This window comes from Chlamydomonas reinhardtii, chromosome 12, assembly GCF_000002595.2.
Source record: "Chlamydomonas reinhardtii strain CC-503 cw92 mt+ chromosome 12, whole genome shotgun sequence".
Classification (NCBI taxonomy): domain Eukaryota; kingdom Viridiplantae; phylum Chlorophyta; class Chlorophyceae; order Chlamydomonadales; family Chlamydomonadaceae; genus Chlamydomonas; species Chlamydomonas reinhardtii.
The window spans coordinates 9,266,666-9,287,439 of NC_057015.1; the positions used below are offsets into that span (position 1 = coordinate 9,266,666).

At 64.2% G+C, this 20,774-nt stretch overlaps 4 protein-coding genes across 6 annotated transcripts; 2 read left to right on the top strand and 2 right to left on the bottom strand.

Moving 5' to 3' along the window:
* Positions 1-30: 30 nt before the first annotated feature.
* CHLRE_12g541300v5 (uncharacterized protein) lies at positions 31-6,883 on the bottom strand. Its single transcript, XM_043068761.1, has 12 exons — positions 6,815-6,883; positions 6,461-6,686; positions 6,292-6,392; positions 5,776-5,963; positions 5,217-5,565; positions 4,932-4,984; positions 4,517-4,673; positions 3,906-4,278; positions 3,490-3,562; positions 2,456-3,328; positions 1,357-2,019; positions 31-1,146 (listed from the first exon to the last, which is right to left on the bottom strand). Exons 2-12 carry the CDS (start codon positions 6,637-6,639, stop codon positions 1,018-1,020), a joined length of 3,138 nt encoding a protein of 1,045 aa, XP_042919200.1. The 5' UTR covers positions 6,640-6,686; positions 6,815-6,883; the 3' UTR covers positions 31-1,017.
* Positions 6,884-7,613: 730 nt separating this feature from the next.
* Positions 7,614-12,778, top strand: CHLRE_12g541250v5 (uncharacterized protein). Its single transcript, XM_001694015.2, has 9 exons — positions 7,614-7,953; positions 8,139-8,329; positions 8,533-8,614; positions 8,919-9,027; positions 9,424-9,503; positions 9,665-9,780; positions 10,265-10,342; positions 10,726-10,875; positions 11,111-12,778. The coding sequence occupies exons 1-9, from the start codon at positions 7,842-7,844 to the stop codon at positions 11,213-11,215; spliced, it is 1,023 nt and encodes a 340-aa protein (XP_001694067.2). The 5' UTR covers positions 7,614-7,841; the 3' UTR covers positions 11,216-12,778.
* A 1,219-nt stretch (positions 12,779-13,997) lies between these two features.
* On the bottom strand, positions 13,998-15,783 carry CHLRE_12g541252v5 (uncharacterized protein). Its single transcript, XM_043068760.1, has 3 exons — positions 15,206-15,783; positions 14,679-14,768; positions 13,998-14,544 (listed from the first exon to the last, which is right to left on the bottom strand). The coding sequence occupies exons 1-2, from the start codon at positions 15,458-15,460 to the stop codon at positions 14,712-14,714; spliced, it is 312 nt and encodes a 103-aa protein (XP_042919201.1). The 5' UTR covers positions 15,461-15,783; the 3' UTR covers positions 13,998-14,544; positions 14,679-14,711.
* A 150-nt stretch (positions 15,784-15,933) lies between these two features.
* Positions 15,934-20,765, top strand: CHLRE_12g541211v5 (uncharacterized protein). 3 transcript variants are annotated; one of them, XM_043068757.1, is made up of 15 exons: positions 15,934-16,137; positions 16,468-16,500; positions 16,754-16,804; positions 16,968-17,006; positions 17,194-17,217; positions 17,312-17,728; positions 17,856-17,944; positions 18,354-18,394; positions 18,477-18,569; positions 18,710-18,930; positions 18,995-19,065; positions 19,240-19,441; positions 19,589-19,693; positions 19,861-20,154; positions 20,231-20,765. In XM_043068757.1, exons 1-14 carry the CDS (start codon positions 15,963-15,965, stop codon positions 20,109-20,111), a joined length of 1,812 nt encoding a protein of 603 aa, XP_042919202.1. In that variant the 5' UTR covers positions 15,934-15,962; the 3' UTR covers positions 20,112-20,154; positions 20,231-20,765. The 3 variants fall into 3 exon arrangements, with proteins under 3 accessions (XP_042919202.1, XP_042919203.1, XP_042919204.1); XM_043068758.1 differs by having other exon boundaries at positions 18,713-18,930; XM_043068759.1 differs by having other exon boundaries at positions 16,968-16,979.
* Positions 20,766-20,774: the final 9 nt, after the last annotated feature.

The following is a 20,774-nucleotide window of genomic DNA, read 5'->3' on the forward strand; positions in this document are numbered from 1 at the left end:
TCCCTAGCTGCGCACATACTTGCGACCCGCTTATGCCTCTCTTTACATTTACGCCGGCACACGAACACCTAGAAATACAACTTGTTTACATCCTGCTCTACCGCCGTACCCGGCTGCGTGCCTGGCACGTCGTCTTGTGTGATCCTGCTGCACAGGCGCCCGGCCGCAACGCACGCACGCAGCCATGCACGGGTAGCATACCGCCTCAATTCGGGGACAATTTGCAGGCCCTGCCGGGCGCAATGAACAACTTGCGGAGGTGGGGCCGTGCGCCTCGAGCCAGCGTCAACGGCACCCGAGCGCTACCCACATCACGCGGCACCAAGTGCACGCGTCAAAAGTATGCACCTCACTACGCGATGTCATGCGAGTCAGCCAATCGGCACATCAACACTGTACACAAGGCATGCACACACTAGCTCGGATCGTCATAGCTAGCGGGCGGATCGCGGACCGTACAGTATGTCCAGAGCGCAACCGCGAACACAAACACACGCGCACCGGGGCCACCACCTTGCGCAGCAAGTCAGCACAGGTTAAGTGCTGGTTGCGACACTGCAGCGCAAATGATGAGGATGCATACATGCAACAGCGAATCCCGCGAGTTGAGCCAGCACAGCTATGAATCCGGTTTCCACTTCTCAGGCCGATGTCTATGTACTTCACTAAACACTCAGAACATCTACCGAAATGCTTGGGCCTCGACGCCCTCAGTGACTGCAACGCCCCGTCAGCTTATTAGATGGCAATCTGACTTGCACACCGCTAACTTGGCGTCGTGCGTATGCATGATAAAGTGTGCCTCAGTTCTTTGCGCGTAACCTCACTTACACACACCATACGCGCACGCTTGGTAGGCCGCTGCGACGCACCGGGCTACACATCCACCCCGGCGTACTCAGCCCGTCACGACACGCCACGACACACCACAACACGACACAGACCAGGTCAAACCCACACCTCACAGCAACACACACACACACACACACACACACACACACACACACACACACATGCTCACACGTACATGGACTGCCAGCGGCCCGCGCGGCCGCCGTAGGCTCGCCCGCTGTTCTGTCCGCTGCCGTACTGCAAGTCCCATTCCGCGTACTTGACGGACTGGTCCATCTCCGTGTGGCTGATCACCTGCAGGTGATTCCACGAGGTGTGAGGGGGGGAGACCAGCAGGGCCGTCAAAACAGGCAGCCAGGAACGGGGCCTTATGTTCCTTCCGCATAGCTTTTGACACAAGAGTGACACTTCATCTACCCCAAGAAACACACACATGCCTCTGCTGGCGCCGGGTGCTGCGGCCCCCGCCCCGCCCCGCCCCGCGCCGCCCCGCCCCGCCCTCACCTGCAGCGCCGCCTCGAAGTCCGCCTTAGTCACCGGCCGCACGCTGGTGGCGGGCAGCGACAGCAAGTCTTCCAGGCTGTTCGCCATGACTGGTGGCGGCCCGCCGCTCCTGGTGCCGCTGCCGCTGATGCGTTTGCCGGCAGCGCTGATTGCAGTGGCAGCAGACACAGGCTTGGTGGAGGCGGTGGTGGAGGCGGGCGTGGCCGCTGCAGCACTAGCACCAGCACCAGCACCAGCGGTTGCTGTGGTCTTGCCATCCTCCGCCTCCGTCGCTCCAGGTGCACTGCAGGCCTCGGCCGCACCCGCCTCGCTGTCCGCCTTCCGCTTGCTCCCCGCCGATGCCAACTCAACCATAACAGCTGCATCTGCCGCACCGCCAGAGCTGCTGCTGCTGCTGCTGCTGCTGCTACCGCTGCTGTTGCTGCCGACCCCAACAGTTGCCTCCGCCGCTGACCCGCCCACAGCAGCAGCGGCATCTGCAGTCGCCGGGGCCGAGGTGGTAGCGGCGCCGTCCGAGGATGTCTGCGCCTGCCCCTGCGCCGCCTCCGCCTCCGCCATCCGGCTCTCCGCCAGCCGCTCCGCCGCCGCCATGACGCCATCCACGTCCACCCAGGCCGCCGCCACGCCCTGCTGCCGCTTCCAGCGCTCCAGCTCGCGGCGGGCCTGAGCGCGTGTGTGTGTGTGTGTGTGTGTGTGCGTGTGTATATGGTGTGTGTGTGTGTGTGTGAGTGAGCGTGTGTGTGTGTATGTGCGTGTGTGTGCGTGTGTGTGTGTGTGTGTGTGTGTGCGCGTGTGTGTGTGAGTGAGCGTGTGTGTATGTGTGCGTGTGTGTGTGTGTGCGTGTGTGTGTGTGCGTGTGTGTATGTGTGTGTGTGAGTGAGCGTGCGTGTGTGTGTTCTTGGGTGTGTGCGCGTGTGTGTCGGCACGGACACACGTAACGTGCCGTGCGGGTTGTAACACGAAGCAGCAGGCAGGTGCGACACGAGTCTGACGGCAGGTGCGACATGAGTCTGACGCGCGACTTTGGTAGCCAAGTCCGGTACACGGGGCCGACTGCTTTACTACTCCTGCCATGCGTGCGCTTGCTGCTGACTCTCACCTGGTGCTTGCTGCGAGCGAACCGGCTCCGGCTGCCGGCGCCGAAACCCAAGCCCAGCCAGCGCCATGGCCGCCACGCGCGAGCTCTCCGCTGCGCATGAGGGGGCTGTGCTGCCGCCTTGGGCTGCGGCTGCGGCCGGGCTGCCGCAGCCGCCGGCCCTGACTCCACGGGCACAGCGCCCGCATCCGCAGCCGCCGGCTCCGACCCCGAGGGTGCTGCAGACGCTCCCGCCCCTGCCTCGTCAGCTGGCTTCGCCTCCTCGGCACCAGTACTGCCGCCTCGCGGGCTCGCTTCAGGCTCGGACACCGCCGTTGCAGCCCCGACCGCCCGCTCGCCTGGCGCTGCAGGCTCCGCCGGCGCCGCGGCAGCCGGGCTGTCCCCACTCCCCTGCTGCTGCACCTGCGCCGCCTGCGGCTGTTGATCCGGCCCGGCCTCATCAACGGGGTCTTGCTGCCCCTGCCCCTGCCTCTGGTCCTGCTGCCCTTGCCCCTGCTCCTGCTCCTGCTCCTGCCCCTGCTGCTGCCGTGCCTGCTGCACCAGGCTGGTCGCCACCAGCTCCACCAGCCGCTGGTGCGCCGCCGCATGCTGGGGACTCACCGGCAGCCCGCCCGCCCCCCGCCCGCCGCCGCCAGCGCCGGTGCCTCCGCCCCCGGGGCCTCCGCCTCCTCCCGCCGCCCCGCTGCCGGGCGCTCCGTCACTGCCGCCGCCGCCCGCGGCCACGGGCGCGCTCTCCAGCAGCCGGCGGCCCCACAGCTCGCGCAGCGGCCGCATGGCTGCCTCGCGGCACACCTGCACCAGGTCGCGGCCGCTGTAGAGGTCGCAGCGCTCCGACAGCTGCTGCCACTCCTCGTCGCTGATGTCGGCTGCCACGCCCTGTGTGGTGTGGTGGTGGCGGAGAGGGAGTGCGGCAAGTCGATGAGAGGGTGGCGGTGAAGGGGACGCGCTGGTGTAGTAGTGTTGGATGCGAGGCAGTTGGCCATGCGTGCGCGAGCATGCGTGTGAAGTGGTGGGCAATGGACACCCAGCCGGCCTACCTCCATGGCCTTGCGCATGAGCGAGGCGCGTGTGGCCTTGTCCGGCAGGGGCACATAGATGCGCCGTGAGAACCTGGGGGGGGGGGGTTAGCCGTGGGGGTTAGCCGTTCATGTGAAGAACGCAATGATTAAGTTAGGGTCGGGCCGGCGGCGATGGGGCTGCGGGAGCGGTGAAGGCGCTGAAAGGGGACGGCCGGCGGTTTTCAGGGGCACATGCATCAAGGACATCCCTAGTTGTTCCGGCTTGCGGGTGACGGCATTATGAGCACGTGGCACACACGGCGCCGCGGTGGTGACATGCGCCCCTCACAGCGGCTCCTCAGAGCCCCCACACTGGCCCCCACATCACCCGTTTTCTCGCCTTCCATACCCCTACTTGCACACCTGGCCTTCAGCCGCCCCACCCCCGCCCCTACCTGCTGAGCGCCGCCTCGTCCAGGTCCCAGGGCGTGTTGGTCGCCGCGATGACGATCACCCGCGAGTCGCCGCCCTCGCCGCCCCCATGCCCTCCCCCACCCCCGCCCCCGCTCCCCCCACTGCCGCCGCTTCCCCCACTGCCTCCGCTGCCGGGCGGCTGCGTCTGGATGCCGTCAATGAAGGCCAGGAACTCGTTGGTGACGCGCTTATCGGGCGTGGAGTCGCTGGGTCCGGCGCCGCCGCCGCGGCGGCCCAGCAGGCTGTCTACCTCGTCTATGAAGATGACGGAGGGCTGGCGGCGCCGCGCGCGCTCGAACAGCGCCTTGACGTTCTGCTCGCTCTGGCCGTACCACATGGACAGCACGCTGCTGCCTGCGAGGTGCGAGGTGAGGGGCAGGGGTGGCGGGGGCTGAGGGGTGCATGCGAGGGAAGACGTGAGGGAGGGAGAGGGAGCGGGGCCTGTGGGAAGGGAGGGGATGTGCGGACAGGGCAGGCAGCAGAGAGGCTGCCTGCCTGCCCGTCCTGGCCTAGCGCAGATGCAGCAAAGCAGCAGTCTACGCCCACGCCGGGTCCTCCTGCTGCCGCTGTGGTGCTGGCGTTGGCGGCTCACCTGTGACGGGCAGGAAGGTGGCTCGGCTCTCGGTGGCCACCGCGCGCGCCAGCAGGGTCTTGCCGGTGCCGGGCGGCCCAAACAGCAGCAGCGCCTTGGGCGGCTGCCGCACGCCGCGGAACAGGTCGGGGCGCAGGGTGGGCAGCACCGTGGCTTCCTGTGGGGGCGCCAGTGCAGGTGCGGTCGCCGGGTGGGGGGTGTCAGGGTCAGTCAGGGGATGGTGGGCGGTTGCCTTAGTGGTTACTTGGTGGTAGGCGCATAGGGGGTCCATGCGGCCCAGGGCCCGCGTACGAGCCCGGACGCCGTGCGTGTAGCATTCATCGCAAGACCTAGCTCAGACTCCGCGGACCGGGCTCTTCCCCAGCCCACGCCCCATCCGCAGTGCCTCCCCCCTAACACACACACACACACACACCTGCAGGAGCATTTTGACCTCCGTCAGCCCTGATATGGAGCCCCAGGTGGTCTCTGAATAGCGCGGGCACACCGGAACAGCAGCAACCGCGGGGGGGGGGGAGTTGCATGGTTGGTCGGGCACAAGGGGCAGCTAGCGAGGGACACCGCAGGCGCCGGGCGTGCGGCCAGCCCACATTCCGTATCCGGGCCGCCCAACCAAGTACAGGGTCGCCACTACCAACCCACATGTAATATGCCCATCCGGCAGTGCCCCACGACTGCCCGCTATGGCCTTCGACCCCACCTCGTGGTTGGCTGCCGCCCGCCGCCGCGCCGCTGTCCGCCGTGTGTGGCACCGCCGCCGCTTCCCCGGCGCCCCCTGCGCCTCCGGGCGCCAGCTTGCGGCCCGCGCCCGGCCCCGACCCGGATGTCGCGCCAGCCCCAGCCGCCGGCCCCGCCGCGCCGGGTTTGCCCCTGCCGCCGCTGCCTGCTGCCCCACTCCCGCCGCTGCCATTGCCGTTGCCGCCCAAACCCAGTAGTTCGCTGAGCTCGCTGATGTCGAACTGGCGGGCTGCGGCCGAGGTGGCCCCGCCGCTGCTGCCGGCGCCGCCGGAGTGGCCCCCGCCGCCCGAGCGCCGCCGGCCGCGGCGCCCCTGCATCACGGACCCAGAACATGTGTTGAAGTGCTTAGTGCGAGCACGATGCCGGCGCCCTCAAGCGTAGCTAGCCGCGTGCCGTCCATCCTGCACCGCCCCCGTGCCCTGCACCGATAGGCGATAGCCAACCCCTGTGCATCTACCCACGAGCTATCAGTCCTGGCTATTAGCCCAACAGCCCAGCAGCAGCCCAACAGCAGCACCCACCCGGCTGGGGCTGTCGCTGCCGCTGTTGCGGCTGGGTGAGCCCGGCCTGCCGCCGCCGCCGCCGCCGCCGTTGGCTGGGGCGTCCAGCAGCGATCCGGCTAGCGTGGACAGCTCACGGCGCAGTACGCGGACGAAGCGGATGTCCTCCCACAGCTTCTGAATTGTCAGCAGCGTGATCAGCAGCCCGCCTAGATGGAGGGAAGAGCAAGGCGGGGGGAGTGGTGTGTCGGCTACGGTATGACACGATCATCCGACCCAGATGGGAACACAGGGCTAAGGCCACCATCAGGCGCGAGGGGTCCTAGGCAGGCGATCGACATGCAGCTGGCTAGGGAAGCCGCAAGGCACGCAGACGCATTGCGGTCGCGGTCGAGGACCCAGGAGGTGGGCAGCAGGGCGCCGTCGGCGCAGCCGTGCACCTGACGAGCCTCCGGCCCACGCCCCCACCCCCGCCCCCACCCCCGCCCTCCCCCTCATCCGCTTGCACCCCCACGCCGCAACCCTTGCGCGGCTCACCCACTGCCTGCACCCCGTTCCAGGCATTGCGCAGGTTGACCTCCAGGTCCTGAGGACGCGGGTCAAGCTGCCGGACATAAACGTCCAGGTCCTTGTGAGTCCTGCAAGCAGGCGAGGCGGTCAGCGCGGGTCGTCGGGGTCGGAGCTGGTGCCGCGGAAACCCACGTACCCACGAATGTCGACGATTAGCCGGTCCTGGGCTGAGTTTCCAGCGCCAGAGCTAGACGCCAATCGCGCCGAGCCGGGCCCGCGCGAGTCCGAGTGGGAGCTGCCAGGCGCTGCCGCTTGGGGCTCGCGATGCCTCTCCGCGCGCGGCTGGGCCGACGGAGCCCATTGCGTGTCCGTCATCGCTGCATTCTGCACGAAGGTTTGCTGTGCCGTTGAGGGGCCAGTGCCTGCAATAAAAACAGAATCGCGATTGGAGTTGCTTTCTCGCAACCTAACCCTTGACCCAAAGCACTTCAGCTATCATAGAGCAGCCGTCAAATGGCTAGGCAGTCACCCGAATCGAAAGCCCGCTCACCCATCGTCTGAAAGCCTAGTCGTTGCAGCTCGTCGGCTCCCTGTATGCGTGGCACGCCTAAACGTTGATATTGATGTTAATATTGATATTCATACTGCTACGGGAACCAATTTTGGTGCCTTACTTTGAAAGCGGGCGGGGCTGCAGTGGCGGGACTGGGCCCACTGCCCTTAGTGTGTCTCGCAATCTGCCGAACCCCCCCCCCCCCCCCCGAACCAAAATCCGTCATACCGTCCCCCACCGCGAGATACAGGTTCCACTATAAGTACCTTACCCCTCTTGTCTCTCCCGTTGGGTTTGGGTTTTGCCCCGCCCCCGCCGGGGTACTCCCAGACTCACACATGTCCCTCGGGCCTGGGGCCATCATCGGGCTCGGTGCACGCGCACCAACAATGGTGCACGTCACGGCCATGTCCACGTCCTAGACATCCAACTCACGCATCCTAGCTGCTATTGGTACAGTGGGCCTACTAAAAAGATCTTGCCGACAGCAACTGAAGGGTGCGACGGAGTGAGCGCGACAATTGCGGCACAGGTTTACAGGGAGGGAGCAATTTTAGGCAACAGGTCCACGTGCGATAGGCTGGCAACAGCTGGGGTGGCGCTGAGGACCAGTAGGGGCAGTAGGGGCAGCAGGGCCACAGGCGGGGCAACAGGCGGGGGACACGACGGGACGCGAGGGGGGGGGAGTGAAGAACAGCTGCACAGGGGCGGCCGCGGAGCGGGAGGGGGGGGGGGGGGACGGCACGCGGTCACTGTTTTGATCCCAGAATAAGCAGATAACGCTGAAGAGCGGCATCATGGAAAGTTTTGCTGGGACGCGAGCGGTTCCGAGCGCGCGAAGATTGACGTTGGTCAGCGCGGTCGGCTCAATGGCTCAGGTTTATTCAGAGCTCGTGATTGAGAAACACTTATCGTCTACAAGTAGGAAACCGACAGCATGCTTCACACAAGCACAAACGCTTACTTCGTTACAAGGGTTCTCGATTACACGAGTCTTTCCACGAGAAACATGATTTGCAGTAACATGCCCTCCGCACTGCACTTGCGTTGCCCAAGCCGCGCACGACATGCTGCTTCGCGGCCGCTGGTGCGGTCGTATCTCCGACGCGGGAGCGGGAGCGGGAACGGCGCGACCGGTGAGTCTGAGAGGGTTGGGAGTCATCACAGTGTTGACGCGCGACTGTAACAAACCTCTCTTTGCCTACGGCAACAAGGGGCGGAAGCACTGTCGCGGTGGTGCCCAACAGCAGCAGCATTCGTCTCGCTCACATGGCGACCGTTTCTTACTCCCACTGACTGCCGTGCCGTTCACTTGCTGCAGGCTTTGTTGTCGACGTCCCTGCTGCTGAGCCGCATGTGCAGACGTTGACGCCGGCGCCTGCCCCAGCTCCTCCCGCCGCACCGGCTCCCGCGCCCGCTCCAGCGCCACCAGCGCCGCTGCTGCCGCCCGCCAGCATCTACACCGCGGCAGTTGCGGCTGGCACGTTGAAATGCAAAATACCTCTTGGGAAGGTGGGACAGACAGTCGTGATTGAACAACACATGACTGGTGCAGTGGGCGGGAGTGGGTGGGTTGCTGTGCGGAGTTGGCGAGTAAGTCAGCATACTCGAGGACGGTGTCTAGGCACCAGACCCGCGCCCAACAGGCCAATCCGTTGATGCCCCCCCCCTGGACCCAACGCCCTCTCCCACTGGACCCAATGCACTCTCCCTAGGCTTTCGTGCTGGCAGTACTGGCGGGAGCTTACCTTGGCTTTGCCGGCCTGCTGTCTTTTACGCTACTCAACACCGTGCCAGGTCCGTTCGCGTGTGTGAAAGATGAAAACAAGGGAAAGGAGACCCCGCGTGCCCGAGCATGTGGAGTTGATGGGTGGTCTGGCTCCGTGCCGGCGTGCGGAGGGCATATGGGGTGGCGGTGGCAACGCGGGCCGAGTGCTGCACCACCGTGTTGGCTCCGGGACAGTGCCATGCAGCGCGACCAACCCCACACGCCGCCACGCCCGCACCCTTCCACGCCCGCACCATCCCATGCCCGCACCCCGCACCCATCTACGCCCACCTACTCCCACATGCTCCCACCTGCTCCCACCTGCGCCTCCAGGCCTGCTGTCCACCAACCCCGGCCTGGCCAAGCTGCTGGCTGCGGCCGTGTTCCCGCTGGGCCTGGCGCTCATCACCATTTGCGGCGGGGAGCTGTTCACGGGCAACACGTGAGTGCGGGGTTGCGCGTGTGGTGGAGGCATGGAGGCGGACGCCGGGCGGGAGAGGGTGGTGGTGGTGGTGGGTTGGGGTTTGCACCATTCCACACAACGGATTTGGGGGACCACTATGGTAGGGGAAGGGCTGTGGGGTAGAGGGAAAGAAGGCTACTTGGCGGGCTGAAATGGCGGCCGATACACCGAGGAAGTTTGGACATTGGAAGTTGGTGTTCAGGCGCTCAAGTTCGCTGTGGACAGTTATGCGGCGATGTACAATCGACAAACACCCTCGCGCCCCCAACCCACATCACCTGTAAGCTTGCCTCTACCTCACGCTCGCGCCCCCTCCGTCTCCCTCTACCTCTTCCCCTCTCCCTCCTCCATCCATCCATCCACCCACGCACCCAGTGCGCTGATGCCGGCTGCGGTGTACGAGGGCAAGGCCACGTGGGGCGAGGTGCTGCCACGGTGGGCTGTGGTGTACCTGGGTGAGCGCTGTGGTGCGGCCTGGGTGGGGGCCGGCGGGCGGGTTAGAGGATGTGGGGGGGGCGGCGATACTGTTCGGCGCTCCTCCTCCTCCTCATTCCGACCGATAATGCCGCCGCCCCTTCCATTACGCACACACACACACATACACATGCACACGCAGGCAACCTGCTGGGCTGCCTAGCCATGGTGGTAGCGGTGGTGGCCACGGGTCTGGTGGGCTCCAACCACGTGCTGCCCGGGCTGGCGGTGGCCAAGACCAGCGTGCCGCTGGGGCAGGTGCGGGGGACAGGGCGGGGCCTGAATGGGGGGGGGCTGGGGATGGATGAGTGGGTGGTTGGGTTGTTCCCAACCCAACCAGAGAAGGGGGCGAAACTGGTTTGTAGGGTACTGGGTGAGTTGCGTCACGAGAATCAGTGTATCACGTGCAAACCATGTCAGTAGTGTCGAAAGCTGACGAACCATAGGGCCGTCGTCATGCCTCCGTCTCTACGTCACCGGTACCATACACTTGCACACAACCACACACGCATGCGCTCACACGTATACGCACTCGCACACACACACACACACACACACAGCCATACATAGGTATGCGAGGTAACTTCAGGTAACATCCGTAAACCGTCGCTTTGCTGCATCGCATACACTGTCTTTGCGCAACGTTTTCCTTGTGCTCTTTAACACAGCCATACATTCACACACACTCTCTCTCGCTCTCGCTCTCTTACACACACGACCACACGCGCGCGTGCGTTCACAGGTGCTGGTGCGGTCGGTGCTGTGCAACTGGCTGGTGTGCCTGGCCGTGTGGATGGCGCTGGCGGCCAACAACCTGCCGGTGAGGGACGGGCGGGGGCGGGGGGGAGAGGGGCGGGGCGGGAGGATGGCGGGGCGGGGCGGGGCGGGGCGGGGCATGGTGGGGCATGGTGGGGCGGGTTGGAGTGTCCGGGTGCACTTCCGAATCATTTAGGGCTCTAAACCCTAACCCAAACAGGGTCCCTGTCACAGCGGGTAGAGACGCATGGCAGGCCGTAAGCGAACGAGGAAGGGGCAGAAAGGAGAGCCGGAAGAGCGCGATAGCGAGTACGACGGCCATTTTTGCAAAGCCAGGGCACGGCCACGTAGGCACGCATCCTCCACATACCCACCCGTTACCGCATACTCCATTCCGCACGCCTTAACTTTCCTGCTACCGCTGCTTCCGGCGCTGTATGCACGCAGGGCAAGCTGATGGGGATGTGGATGCCCGTCACGGCCTTCGTGACGGTGGGCCTGGAGCACTCCATCGCCAACATGTGGGTCATCCCCATCGGCATGGCGCTGGGCGCGCCCGTGTCCGCGGGCGCCTTCCTTACAGCCAATCTCATCCCCGTGAGTGGCGGCGCGCTGGCAGGGCGGGTAGGGGGCTGGCAGGGCGGGTGGGGGGCTGGCTGGGCGGGTAGGGGGGTGGCAGAAGCGGCTGAGGGCTTCTCTTCTGGGGCAAAAGGGGTAAGAGGTGGCAGCTGGGTCTGCAGCGGACCTCCTGCCGGACAGTGCCCGCCACCGCAGCCGTGCCTGCGCCCCCCAGCACACAAGCTCCTGTGTCTGCCGCATGCGGCCGGTGCAGGTGACCCTGGGCAACGTGTTTGCGGGCGCGGTGCTGACCGCCGGCTCCTACTCGCTGGCCTTCGGGCGGCTGGGCGCGGCCTTCAACGGCGAGGCCGCCAAGTGAGAGGACCGCAGTGGCGGGCAGCGGCGGCGGGCAGTAGCAGCTGGGGCCCGCAGTGGCTGGCAGTGGCGGCGCGCGGTAGCAGTAGCAGCTGCGGCTGCAGTGGCAGGCAGGCGTCAGAGCTACCCGGAAGCTTGAGCTGCAGCGGCGGCTGTAGCAGCGGAATTTCGAGGAGGGTCACGGTGCACAAGAGAGGTTTCGAACAGAGCGGCATAGCCGAGCTGCTTGTATGAGAGCGCTTGGCTTGGGGTGCGCGGGGGGCGGGCCCGCCGCTGCGCTATGAAAGGCAGCGTCGCCGGGGGCGGTGAGCGAGATGTGTGTTGCGTGTCGGTATGTCGGTGTTTGTTGTGGTAATGGAGGGAAGCATTGGGGATACTAGAGCGCACCAACATGGGCGGCTTAATCGGCCCGTCGGCCAGAAATGGGGAGTGGCTGAAGATGTAATAACGTAGCACTACGGGGCGTAAGTGAGTCCAAGTGCGCATCGTCCGTGCGCTGCATGGAGATGACCGCAGGGGTGGCCGCGTCATACTGCCGGCAGTGCTGTTGTTAATACGGTGTAGGTGCGTCGAGCAGATGCCCTTCTTGTTATGTTCGTGAGTGATTGTGTGGTCAGAAAGACTGCGGTTAATGCTTGTTTGCGGAGGGGTTACAGAATGCGACAGCTGCGAGTTGAGGGGGGCACACGGCGTGTCCAGCAAATGGCACGGCTACGGACGGGCATCTGTGCGGCAAGGCGCGGCCTCACAGGCGCCCAGACAGGAATAAGGCAGTGATGAGTTCCAAATGCCACCTACCACTTGCCAGCCAGATGCCTCGCACGTGCCGTGTCTGTTGGTTGTGCTGCTGCTTGCTGCCTAGCTCAGCCCGGGCGTGATGTGCGTACGGCTGTAATTTTGAGTGACGAGGGCACATAAGGAAGTAGGTTCGAGTCGTGAGCATGGCCCAGACAAGCAGAAGGACGTGTGACTGGGTTTAAGAGACCACGCCTGATCCTGCGTTGTCTGCGCGTGTCCGTGACACGGTGACAGTCGCGGATAGCGAGGGTGCTGTAAGGAAACCCACATGCTGAGCATCAGGACGTCGACCTGCTTGCCCTGCGGCACTAGCAGTTGCTTAGTACGTGCGCTGTACGTATGTGCTGCGGCCTGGACGATTCCCGGCACTCCGGTGCCTAGGCTTGTGGCATTGAGGCACAGCGGTGGGGCTCTGGCGGGTTGAGGCTTGGCTAGGACTCACTGTGCGCGGAGTCACAGGGACTTTGACCGCGGGAGGGTATGCAGCAAAGTCGGTGTGTGATGGGACAGGGTTCAGGCAGGTTGGCGAGGTCCCATAGGGTGCAGCTGTCGCCCATACCCCAAGCAGACAGCAAACAGTTTGCAGCGGCAGAGCAGGAGTGCATGGCTGGTCGAACGCCGGAGTTACTGTACCGGGGACCAGGGACTTTGACCGCGGGAGGGTATGCAGCAAAGTCGGGGTTGGTGGAGTCAAGTTGGGCCCTGATAGCATGTGATGGCTCGGCGTCTTCGGGTGCTGGGACTGTCCCCTCTGTAACATCCGCATTCTTGTCTCTCCCGTTGGGTTTGGGTTTTGCCCCGCCCCCGCCGGGGCACTCCTAGACTCACGCATGTCCCTCAGGCCTGGGGCCATCATCGGGCTCGGTGCACGCGCACCAACAATGGTGCACGTCACGGCCATGTCCACGCCCTAGACATCCAACTCACGCATCCTAGCGCGACTCAAGCTGCCGAGCCATCCACGTTAGCACCTGCAACGGCCACGTCCCCCCATCAGTAGACAGGCGCAGGAGCGAAGAATTGTCCACAGCTGCCGCGCTATTCCGCACCACCTGTCTAGCACGCATGGCCCACAGCCACCAAACACACATGCTTGCCGGCTCAGCAGCAGCCGCAGTACAGCCTGCATGGGGGCGGGGGGCGGGGTTGCAGTTGCTGTCGTGCCTGACCCAAACCGCATCCTAGGGACATGGGCGCTGAGTGCGGCTGAGTGTGCCGAGGGACGTGGCAGGTGCAGGTTTCAGGGTTCAGGTTTAGGGCTCGGCGCGCTGCAGGCGGAGGGCGACGTGGCGGCACAGCGCGCGGCGGCGGTGGTGGCGACCGTACTGAGCCACGCAGTGCTGCCACCATGTTTCCAGTAGACGTGGGCGCTGAGTACTGGCGACTGGGTAGCGGGAACGGCGCGACTGGTGAGCCTGAGAGCTGCTATTGGTACAATGGACCTACTAGAGAGATCTTGTCGACTGTAACCTTGTGCAGCGACAGCATGATGTCCACACCTGCGAATGTCTCATCAGAGGTCGGAGCCCCCCACCCCCCCACACACACACACCACGCTAAAGAAAGTAGCATTTGTTTGGCCCTGGGTGCCGTGGGTGAGAACGTGGCAAAGCTCTTCTCGCCAGTGGTGGTGGCCGAGGTGGCCTAACCCCGGAAGATCTTTTTCTGGGTGCTACTTTGGGTGGTCTGGCTTTCCTGACACGGGCTGTTTCAGAGCCGCTCAGTCTCTGGAGGGATCTGCACAGGCCCTCTGGAGGGCTCTGAAGGGCTCTGGAGGGCTCTGGAGGGCTCTGAAGGGCTCTAAAGCGCTCTAAAGGGCTCTGAAGCGCTCTGAAGGGCTCTGTAGGGCTCTGGAGGCTGGTAACCGAGAAGGCCCCGATGCGACCGCAAGGGCTCCGCCCGAAGGGGCAAGGGGCAAGCCAACACGAGCACCGCCTGTGCGCCCGGCCGCCCTGCATGCTGGGCGGGCCAGTACCCTGTTGGCCCACTATCCAGTTGCGAAGGCCGCGGCAACCCACAAAATGCCGACAGCCAGTTAAGGAGTTGACAAACTCCAGATGTTGAATGTTGGGCAGGTCCGGCACCGCCGCACAGCTCAATCTCGCACACCTAATCCCCCCCATATCTTATTACTGTAACTGTAACACCTACCATGAGGCACAAAGCCCAAGCCTAGGCGTTCACAGACCGCAAGCACTTACTGGCATACACCACCAGCCCATGTACCCCGCAGCTCGTTAGCACCTCCATTAGCTGCGAGGGGAAGGCACGGATGCCACGTCACGCTGGCCAAACTGTTGAACCGGGCCCGATGGGCCCATCGCTTAGGCCCCATCTGCCAATCCCAGCGCCGAGTTGGGGTTGGGGTCCGCTTCCTGCTGCTTCCTTGTCCTTCCAGACAAGCCTTAACCACCCCATGCATTTGCACACCACCAGCCGCCGCCGCGCCACCAGCCGCCGCCGCGCCACCAGCCGCCGCCGCCGCCGCCTCAAAGCCGCCGTGGAAGACGCCAACACCTCCACTGCCACCGGCGCCTGCGCACGTGAAAGGGAAGAGGGTGCGGGGCGGTGTGGAGGGCGGCAAGGTGTCTAGGACACGGGCGGCGGCATGACGGGCACAACACGCGCATCACCAACACCCCACAAACAACACAAGCCGCACCACCCACCTCCAGGGTGCGCCTCGCGAGTACTGCTGGCCGTCACCATGCCGGCCACCGCACCGCCGTGGGAAGCACCGACCACGCTGCCGCCGGGTTCTGCGGCGGCGTCAGTAGCAAGTCAGCACCAAGTGCTGCAGCCAACAAGTGCTGACGGCCAACCGTGGGCGCTGCACCACGGCAGGGGTGGCTTACCGTCGCTGTCCGCAATGACAATGGCCGGGGCTTGACAGGTCAGGGTTCCAGGCTGGCTCGTCCTCGCTTTATACCGCTGCACCAAGCCCACGGCCCCCTTCGCAGCCCACGCGCCCTCACCACCGCCCCTACCCCCCGCCGCAGCCCAGCCCCGTCCCTGCCGCAGTCCAAGCCCCCCTCCGCGGCCCCGCCACACCGCAGCCCACGCCCACGCCCCAACGCCCACACCCCTCTCCCTGCCCCCTGCCCTGTCCCCCACGCATCTCCCTGCGCGCTCTCCTTCCCCTCTCCCCCTGCGCTCCCCCTGCTGCGCGCAGTCGAGTTTCCAAAGCTGGACTCACCGTCGCTTCGTACGACTGCAGTGTCGGCAGCTGCGCCGGCCCGCCAGCGGCGTGCAGGGCGCCCTGCAGGAGTTCGCCAAACCCGCCGTCGTCCTCCTCCTCCTCCGCTTCCCCCTCCTCCGCTTCCTCCTCCTCCTCCCCTGCCGCCGCCCCTGCCGCCTGCTTCTGCTCCATGCCCCACGCCTCCTGCGCGTCCTCCCAGGTGTCGCCCCCGCTGGCGTCGTCGCTTAGCTTGCTGCTCGCCGCGCCTGCCATGCAGAGGAGCCCAGCTTCGCGTCATCGACCAGGCGCGAGGTGGCCTCTTGCTGCCAGTCTTCTTCCTCGCTGTCCCAGTCATGGAGGTCCCTCAGCAGGCTGGGCGAGGCCTCGCTGAGCTCCGAGTCGCAGTCGCTCAGCACTTCGGAGTGGCAATGCAGCGAGGGCGCCCTGGGTGGGCTTGAGGCCTAAGACATGCTAATTAGCTGTGTGAATGCTCACGGTGCCAGGTTGGAGCTGACTTTGCGATGTTGCGTTGTGATCGAGGTCAGCGCTGGTCTTTCGCAACAGCGACTAGCTCGTTGGGGTGCGTTCATGCTCTGTATGGCAGCAGAATTACCTCTGGCGTGTTTGCGTGAACAAGTTTGCCAAGCTGCTCGTCCCCCGAGGGTGTCGTACCGGGGCCGGGGGGGGGGGCGACATTTGCACACTGCTATAACGTCTGCGCTTTTTGGTGGTGGCCAGTGCATTCATCCTATAAAGTCTGCGTGGAAAGAGCCCAATGGTATCGAGGACGGCAGTTGAGGATGCTGTTCGCAATGTGGTCCAGGGCCCAGAACGAGGAGACCTGCTGTTCTTTGTCGGGGAGCAAACTGATGAGCAACTGAGCCAGTGGAGGATCCTGGACACAGACGGCGATTCAGCAATTGTCGCCTTCGTGAGGCGGAAGGCCCAAGGTGCGTTGCCGGATGCAGCGTCCTCAGTTCGGGCATATGATTTTGAACGCGGCTGAGCTACCGCGAAGAGTCCGCGGCGTAGGTTTGCACTTGTGGGATCTCACTGGTGCGTGTCCCAGCATCGGAGTGTGGAGAGCCAGGTGACAGCGGATGCGGACCAGGGGAGTTCAAGAGGCTGGCACCGCCTGGGCTCAAAATGTCGATAACTGTCTGCATCCGCCGGATCCTCGCGACCCTCCGGCTCTGGCCCTTATTGGCGGGGCGTGATTTGTTCCGCCCTGGCGATGCTGATTACCTGCATTGCCTTTTAATCGCTCTCACGTCGTGCAGGCGCGGTGGCTGGCGTGGGCATGACAAGAACTGGTGAGTGGGGCGATGCGCGGAGAGTAGTGGCTGGTCACGACACGCCGCGGCTCAGAGGGTGGCCGCTGGACGGCGGTGGTGCACATTGAGGTTGGGGGCGGACACCCGATTTGTTTGGCGGTTGAGATGCTGCACGCTGTCCCTCCCCGTTCACCAGACCGCATCGGGCACGTGCAGCGCCGCCGTTCCAATCTGCGCATGCCTTTCGTTCATGTCTTCACTTCGTTTGCATCTGTGTTTCGGTCGCTTTCAGGTGATGCAGGCGCGGCGGCTGGCCTGGGCGTGGGGAGCGCGGCAGGGGCCGGTGAGTTAGTGTGTTGCGCGGGCCCAAGGGAATTCTCACTAGCGGCTTGTGCACATCAGCGGCTTGGCACCACATGACACTGGCTGGCGTGTGTACCCTCGTCGAGTTGGGGGTCGCGTCTCACATCAAACGAACCCGGTGTGCTTGCCCTCCTGCTGTGCAGGCACGGCTGCCGGTGAGGATGCTGTGGGGGTCTCTACCGGTGAGATTGCTGGGCTTGTCAACGCCAAGCTCAAGCCTGCACGCGCGGATCTCATTATCAGAGCGCTCAACGCGCAACTTGGGTTGAGGATGCGGCTGGGCACCAAGCAGAGTTGCGTTTTTGTTGCGGTCCTGGAATACGCAGGATACCTGGTTCTGAGGCTTACGTCGTGTTGCTTGCTATGCAGGTCAACACAACCAGGCCGCGCTGAGTGAGTGGCCTTCCGTTGTCGGAAGGTTTTGAGAGCTCCAAAGTTGGCATGATTTCCACGGGTGTCTAAACATTTTCTCCCTGTATGGTTGCAGTTCCGGACACCAGCGGCGCGTACTTCCGTCGGGTCATGGCGGCACAATTTCTGGACTCTGGCAGCACCAGCGTTGACAACGGCGGCCTCCTCGGCATGCGGCACCGGCAGTTCTACCTTGACCAGCCGCTCGGTGCCTTGCTGCCGGTGTCAAGTGCTGCCCAGGAGGCCATCCTGCACGACAGCGACCTGCTCAAATACGTCGCCGTGGAGCCCGACGGCGGGTCCGTCCGCACGTTCGGCCAAATGGTAACGCATGCCCTGATGGGATGGCATGACGTGCAGCTCGCCAGCTCAGAGACCGCGACCTCGTTCAAGACGCAGCTTCTCGTGGGCATACCGCTCTCGTATGCCCTTGGGCGGTTGGGTCTGCACTTCCGTATCGACCGCAACGCGGCAGACCCCTCCGGTGACACAAGTGAGTTCAGCGTTTGCACGGCTGCCGCGTGTCAGCTATCGCAGCCCTGCCCACGTGGTGCCCAGCTCCACGGGCGTAGTCCTTGCCCCTTGACACTTGCATCGCGCTGCTCCTTGCCCCTGGACAGCGAAGCGGCTCCGCCCGGACTTCCTGTGCTGGATCCGGAACGCCCTGCTTCTCAAGGGGGAGGAGAAAGCGAACGAGTCGGCGCTGCAGGTGCGAGATTCTCGCATCGGTACAGCAGTGCACGCATGCGGTACTTCATTCGGGAACCCAAGAACGATCGTAGGCGGGGGACGTGTATCACTGCTATGAGTAAGGAGGGAGCCAAAAGGCAAATGCGTAGGAGCTGGGAGGAGCCCGGGGGCCTAAGGAATTGTGACCGTGACGCCCCAGCGAACCTGTTGGCTTGTCCCACCCAGCCCAGAAGGTTGTAGAGAGTGTTGGCACATTCTGGCTGGTAAGCGTTACACATGCGATGTAATCACTCAGCGGCGGGGCAAAATAACAGCTGCGACATGTTGAACGAGCCTGGGTGGTAAGGAGCAAATTGACACGGTGTGGGGCCACACGCGGGAATTATGTGGTTCACCAAAGTTGCGCGCGCGGTATGCCATGTGTACAGGAGGCCAACCGAGAGCTGACGTCGAAGATGGCAACGTCATGGTAACTATCAGCATATTGCCTTGGTGCCGAGCTGCAAGTGCAACTTCGTCATTATGAGTGCTGTATAATGTTGTATTGGCAGGAGGCCCGGACTACTGCCGGGCGTCAGCATGCCTTGCATGATGGCTTACACTGCTGCCGGCAACCTGATGCAGTTCTTCGCCATCACCGAGAGGTGAGGCAGGGGTTGGTTGTGAGCACGCGCAGCGATAGGCATGGGGCATGGGGGATTAGGGGTTGTGCGGGGTGCTGGCGTCTGCCATCAACGGTAGCCGCAGCAACGACATGCTCACGCCTCAAACCTTGCATGTGCAGCAGCGGCGGCGGTGGTGTGGAGGCGTGGCCCATCAGCGAGCTCTTGGACATCAGCCGGCCCCTCGGCCGCATCAAGGTCGTGCACCACACCCTGCATATCGCGCGGTTGCTGGCGGCATATGCCCCACTGGCGCCGCCGCAGCTGTCCATCGCCCTCGGCGGCATGATCCAGTCTAAGGGACTCGGCGGAAGGCTCCTGGGCAATGTGATGCTGTTTGGCGGTACGTATTATTGCGCCATCACACATTGCAGCTGAGTACTCACGAATTTTCACGCTGGCCGCAGACTTCGTGCAAAAACGCGCCTTCGAGTACCTGCGGCAGCCTGGCGTCGTTCTGGACTTCAGCACGCTTGTGGTGGGTCAGGCGTGTCCACGTCGTTGGTTTGGTTGGTTTAATTCGTTGGTTGGTTTGGCGCACGGTCTCTCTGTATACGGTGGCGTGATAGTGTACCTTGCCCTCGCGCACTGGCTGCGCATAGGCAGAATGCTTGCGAGGAATTAATATCCGTCGTGGTATTGGCGCGCACAGGAGCTGTACACTGCCACCGGTCGGGAGCTGTGCGCAAACCTGGTGCGCCTGCACCAAGGCGCCATCCGCATGGAGGGCACGACGTTGGTGCTGCACTTGGAACCCGTGGGCTTGCCACTGGATGCTCCCCCAGCGGACGAGGCCACTCTCAAGGAGGCTATCCGGGGCGTGCTCCTGGGCATCGCGGCACTACATAGGGCAGGTGTGGTGCGTGGTGCGTGGCTGCAACGATCGCCTACTGTTCGCGTGTGGTGCTGTGTACTGCCGTCATTTATTAATGTCGACGCGGCTGCGGATGGCGGAGGGGGGAGTTTTTTGTATACCCCTTCTGTCTGCTTTGCATGTACAGGCTTCGTGCACCGGGACGTCCGCTGGCGGAACGTGATTCGCGTGCCGGAGTTGCGGTCTTCAGGTTCGCTGAGCACGTACGTGCTGATCGACCTGGAGCACGCAGGTATGGCTGGGCTGACGGCGTGGGGCGTGCCTGTAGTGCATGTGCGCGTGACGCTGCGCTGAGCGAGAGGCGCTGGTGCTGTGGTGCAGGCCACTTGAAAAGAGAACGGCTTTCCTTCCCACCCCCTCTTTTCGGCCTCCAATATCTCATTCCTCTTTCCTCAACAGCACGCGCCGATTGCGCCGTGGATTGCCGCGAGCCTGACTTCCGGCTGGGGTCGTGGCCGAGCGAGGACATGCTGGAGTCGGGGAGCGGCCGCTACACGCCCGCCTCCGACCTGTGCTTGGTGGCGTACCTGATGATGTGCATTCCGCTAAGCCAGAGCGGCCAGCGCCTGCAGCAGGCCCTGGCCGCCCGGCAAGTGCCGAGCGCCGAGGCTGCCCTGCAGCACGAGTGGCTGTCGCTGCACGCGGCGTAGCCCATCGCCACCGCCCTGGTCGTGGAGCTGCGGAGACACTAAGGTGCGGAAGTCCATGCGAGTTCGACCGAGGCATGAATGGGCACACACGACCCCATGGGTGCCGACGCCCCGCACAGACAGCAGACAAACGCAAATTGAAGTCGGCTTTTCATAGCACCTCGCCCTAGGGTGTAAGAATGCGTGTATAAGGTTTGCCCTCAAGTCCGTCGCGCCATGAGTGAGAGCAGCTTTGCCGCGGTGGCCCCTTACACCCTGCCGTGAACATTGTGCAAAAGCATGCAGCCAGTGCTTGCTACTAGTGTCGGTTTCATTGTGCGCGGACCCTTGTTGGGGCGCGCCCCCACACATGTGTACCTACTTTGGCGCTTCGGGGTCCCCGCCGCTTGCGTATGTGATAGCTGCCTTGCCTATTGAGTCACCTGGGGTGGGTGCGGCGAGAAGGGTGCGAGTGTGAGCGGACATGCGCAAAGATGTCAAGGTGGGTGTTGTATTCTGAGCGCGCACGCGCCTGGCGCCCCGCATGCGCGTTAAGTTGGGGCTATTGGGCATATGTGCCGGGCGCGGGGCTGCGCATCAGGGCGCCGAGGCCCAACATCGGGTCTGCCGCATGGGGTGTCCGAATGCGCGGGAGGCCCCAAAACGTGCCGCGGCGAAACGCTC

Bases quoted from the DNA above. Each gene is read 5' to 3' on its own strand.
- CHLRE_12g541300v5 (XM_043068761.1), bottom strand. From the start codon at position 6,639: ATGACGGACACGCAATGGGCTCCGTCGGCCCAGCCGCGCGCGGAGAGG. The intron at 4,674-4,931 runs GTGTGTGTGTGT...GCGCCCCCACAG, and splicing joins AGGTCAAAATGCTCCTGCAG to GAAGCCACGGTGCTGCCCAC. The intron at 3,329-3,489 runs GTAGGCCGGCTG...CACACCACACAG, and splicing joins TCATGCGCAAGGCCATGGAG to GGCGTGGCAGCCGACATCAG.
- CHLRE_12g541250v5 (XM_001694015.2), top strand. From the start codon at position 7,842: ATGCCCTCCGCACTGCACTTGCGTTGCCCAAGCCGCGCACGACATGCT. The intron at 8,330-8,532 runs GTGGGACAGACA...CACTCTCCCTAG, and splicing joins GCAAAATACCTCTTGGGAAG to GCTTTCGTGCTGGCAGTACT. The intron at 9,028-9,423 runs GTGAGTGCGGGG...CCACGCACCCAG, and splicing joins GAGCTGTTCACGGGCAACAC to TGCGCTGATGCCGGCTGCGG.
- CHLRE_12g541252v5 (XM_043068760.1), bottom strand. From the start codon at position 15,460: ATGGCAGGCGCGGCGAGCAGCAAGCTAAGCGACGACGCCAGCGGGGGC. The intron at 14,769-15,205 runs GTGAGTCCAGCT...ACGCCGCCGCAG, and splicing joins TGCAGTCGTACGAAGCGACG to AACCCGGCGGCAGCGTGGTC.
- CHLRE_12g541211v5 (XM_043068757.1), top strand. From the start codon at position 15,963: ATGGTATCGAGGACGGCAGTTGAGGATGCTGTTCGCAATGTGGTCCAG. The intron at 16,805-16,967 runs GTGAGTTAGTGT...CCTGCTGTGCAG, and splicing joins GGGGAGCGCGGCAGGGGCCG to GCACGGCTGCCGGTGAGGAT. The intron at 19,694-19,860 runs GTATGGCTGGGC...TTTCCTCAACAG, and splicing joins GATCGACCTGGAGCACGCAG to CACGCGCCGATTGCGCCGTG.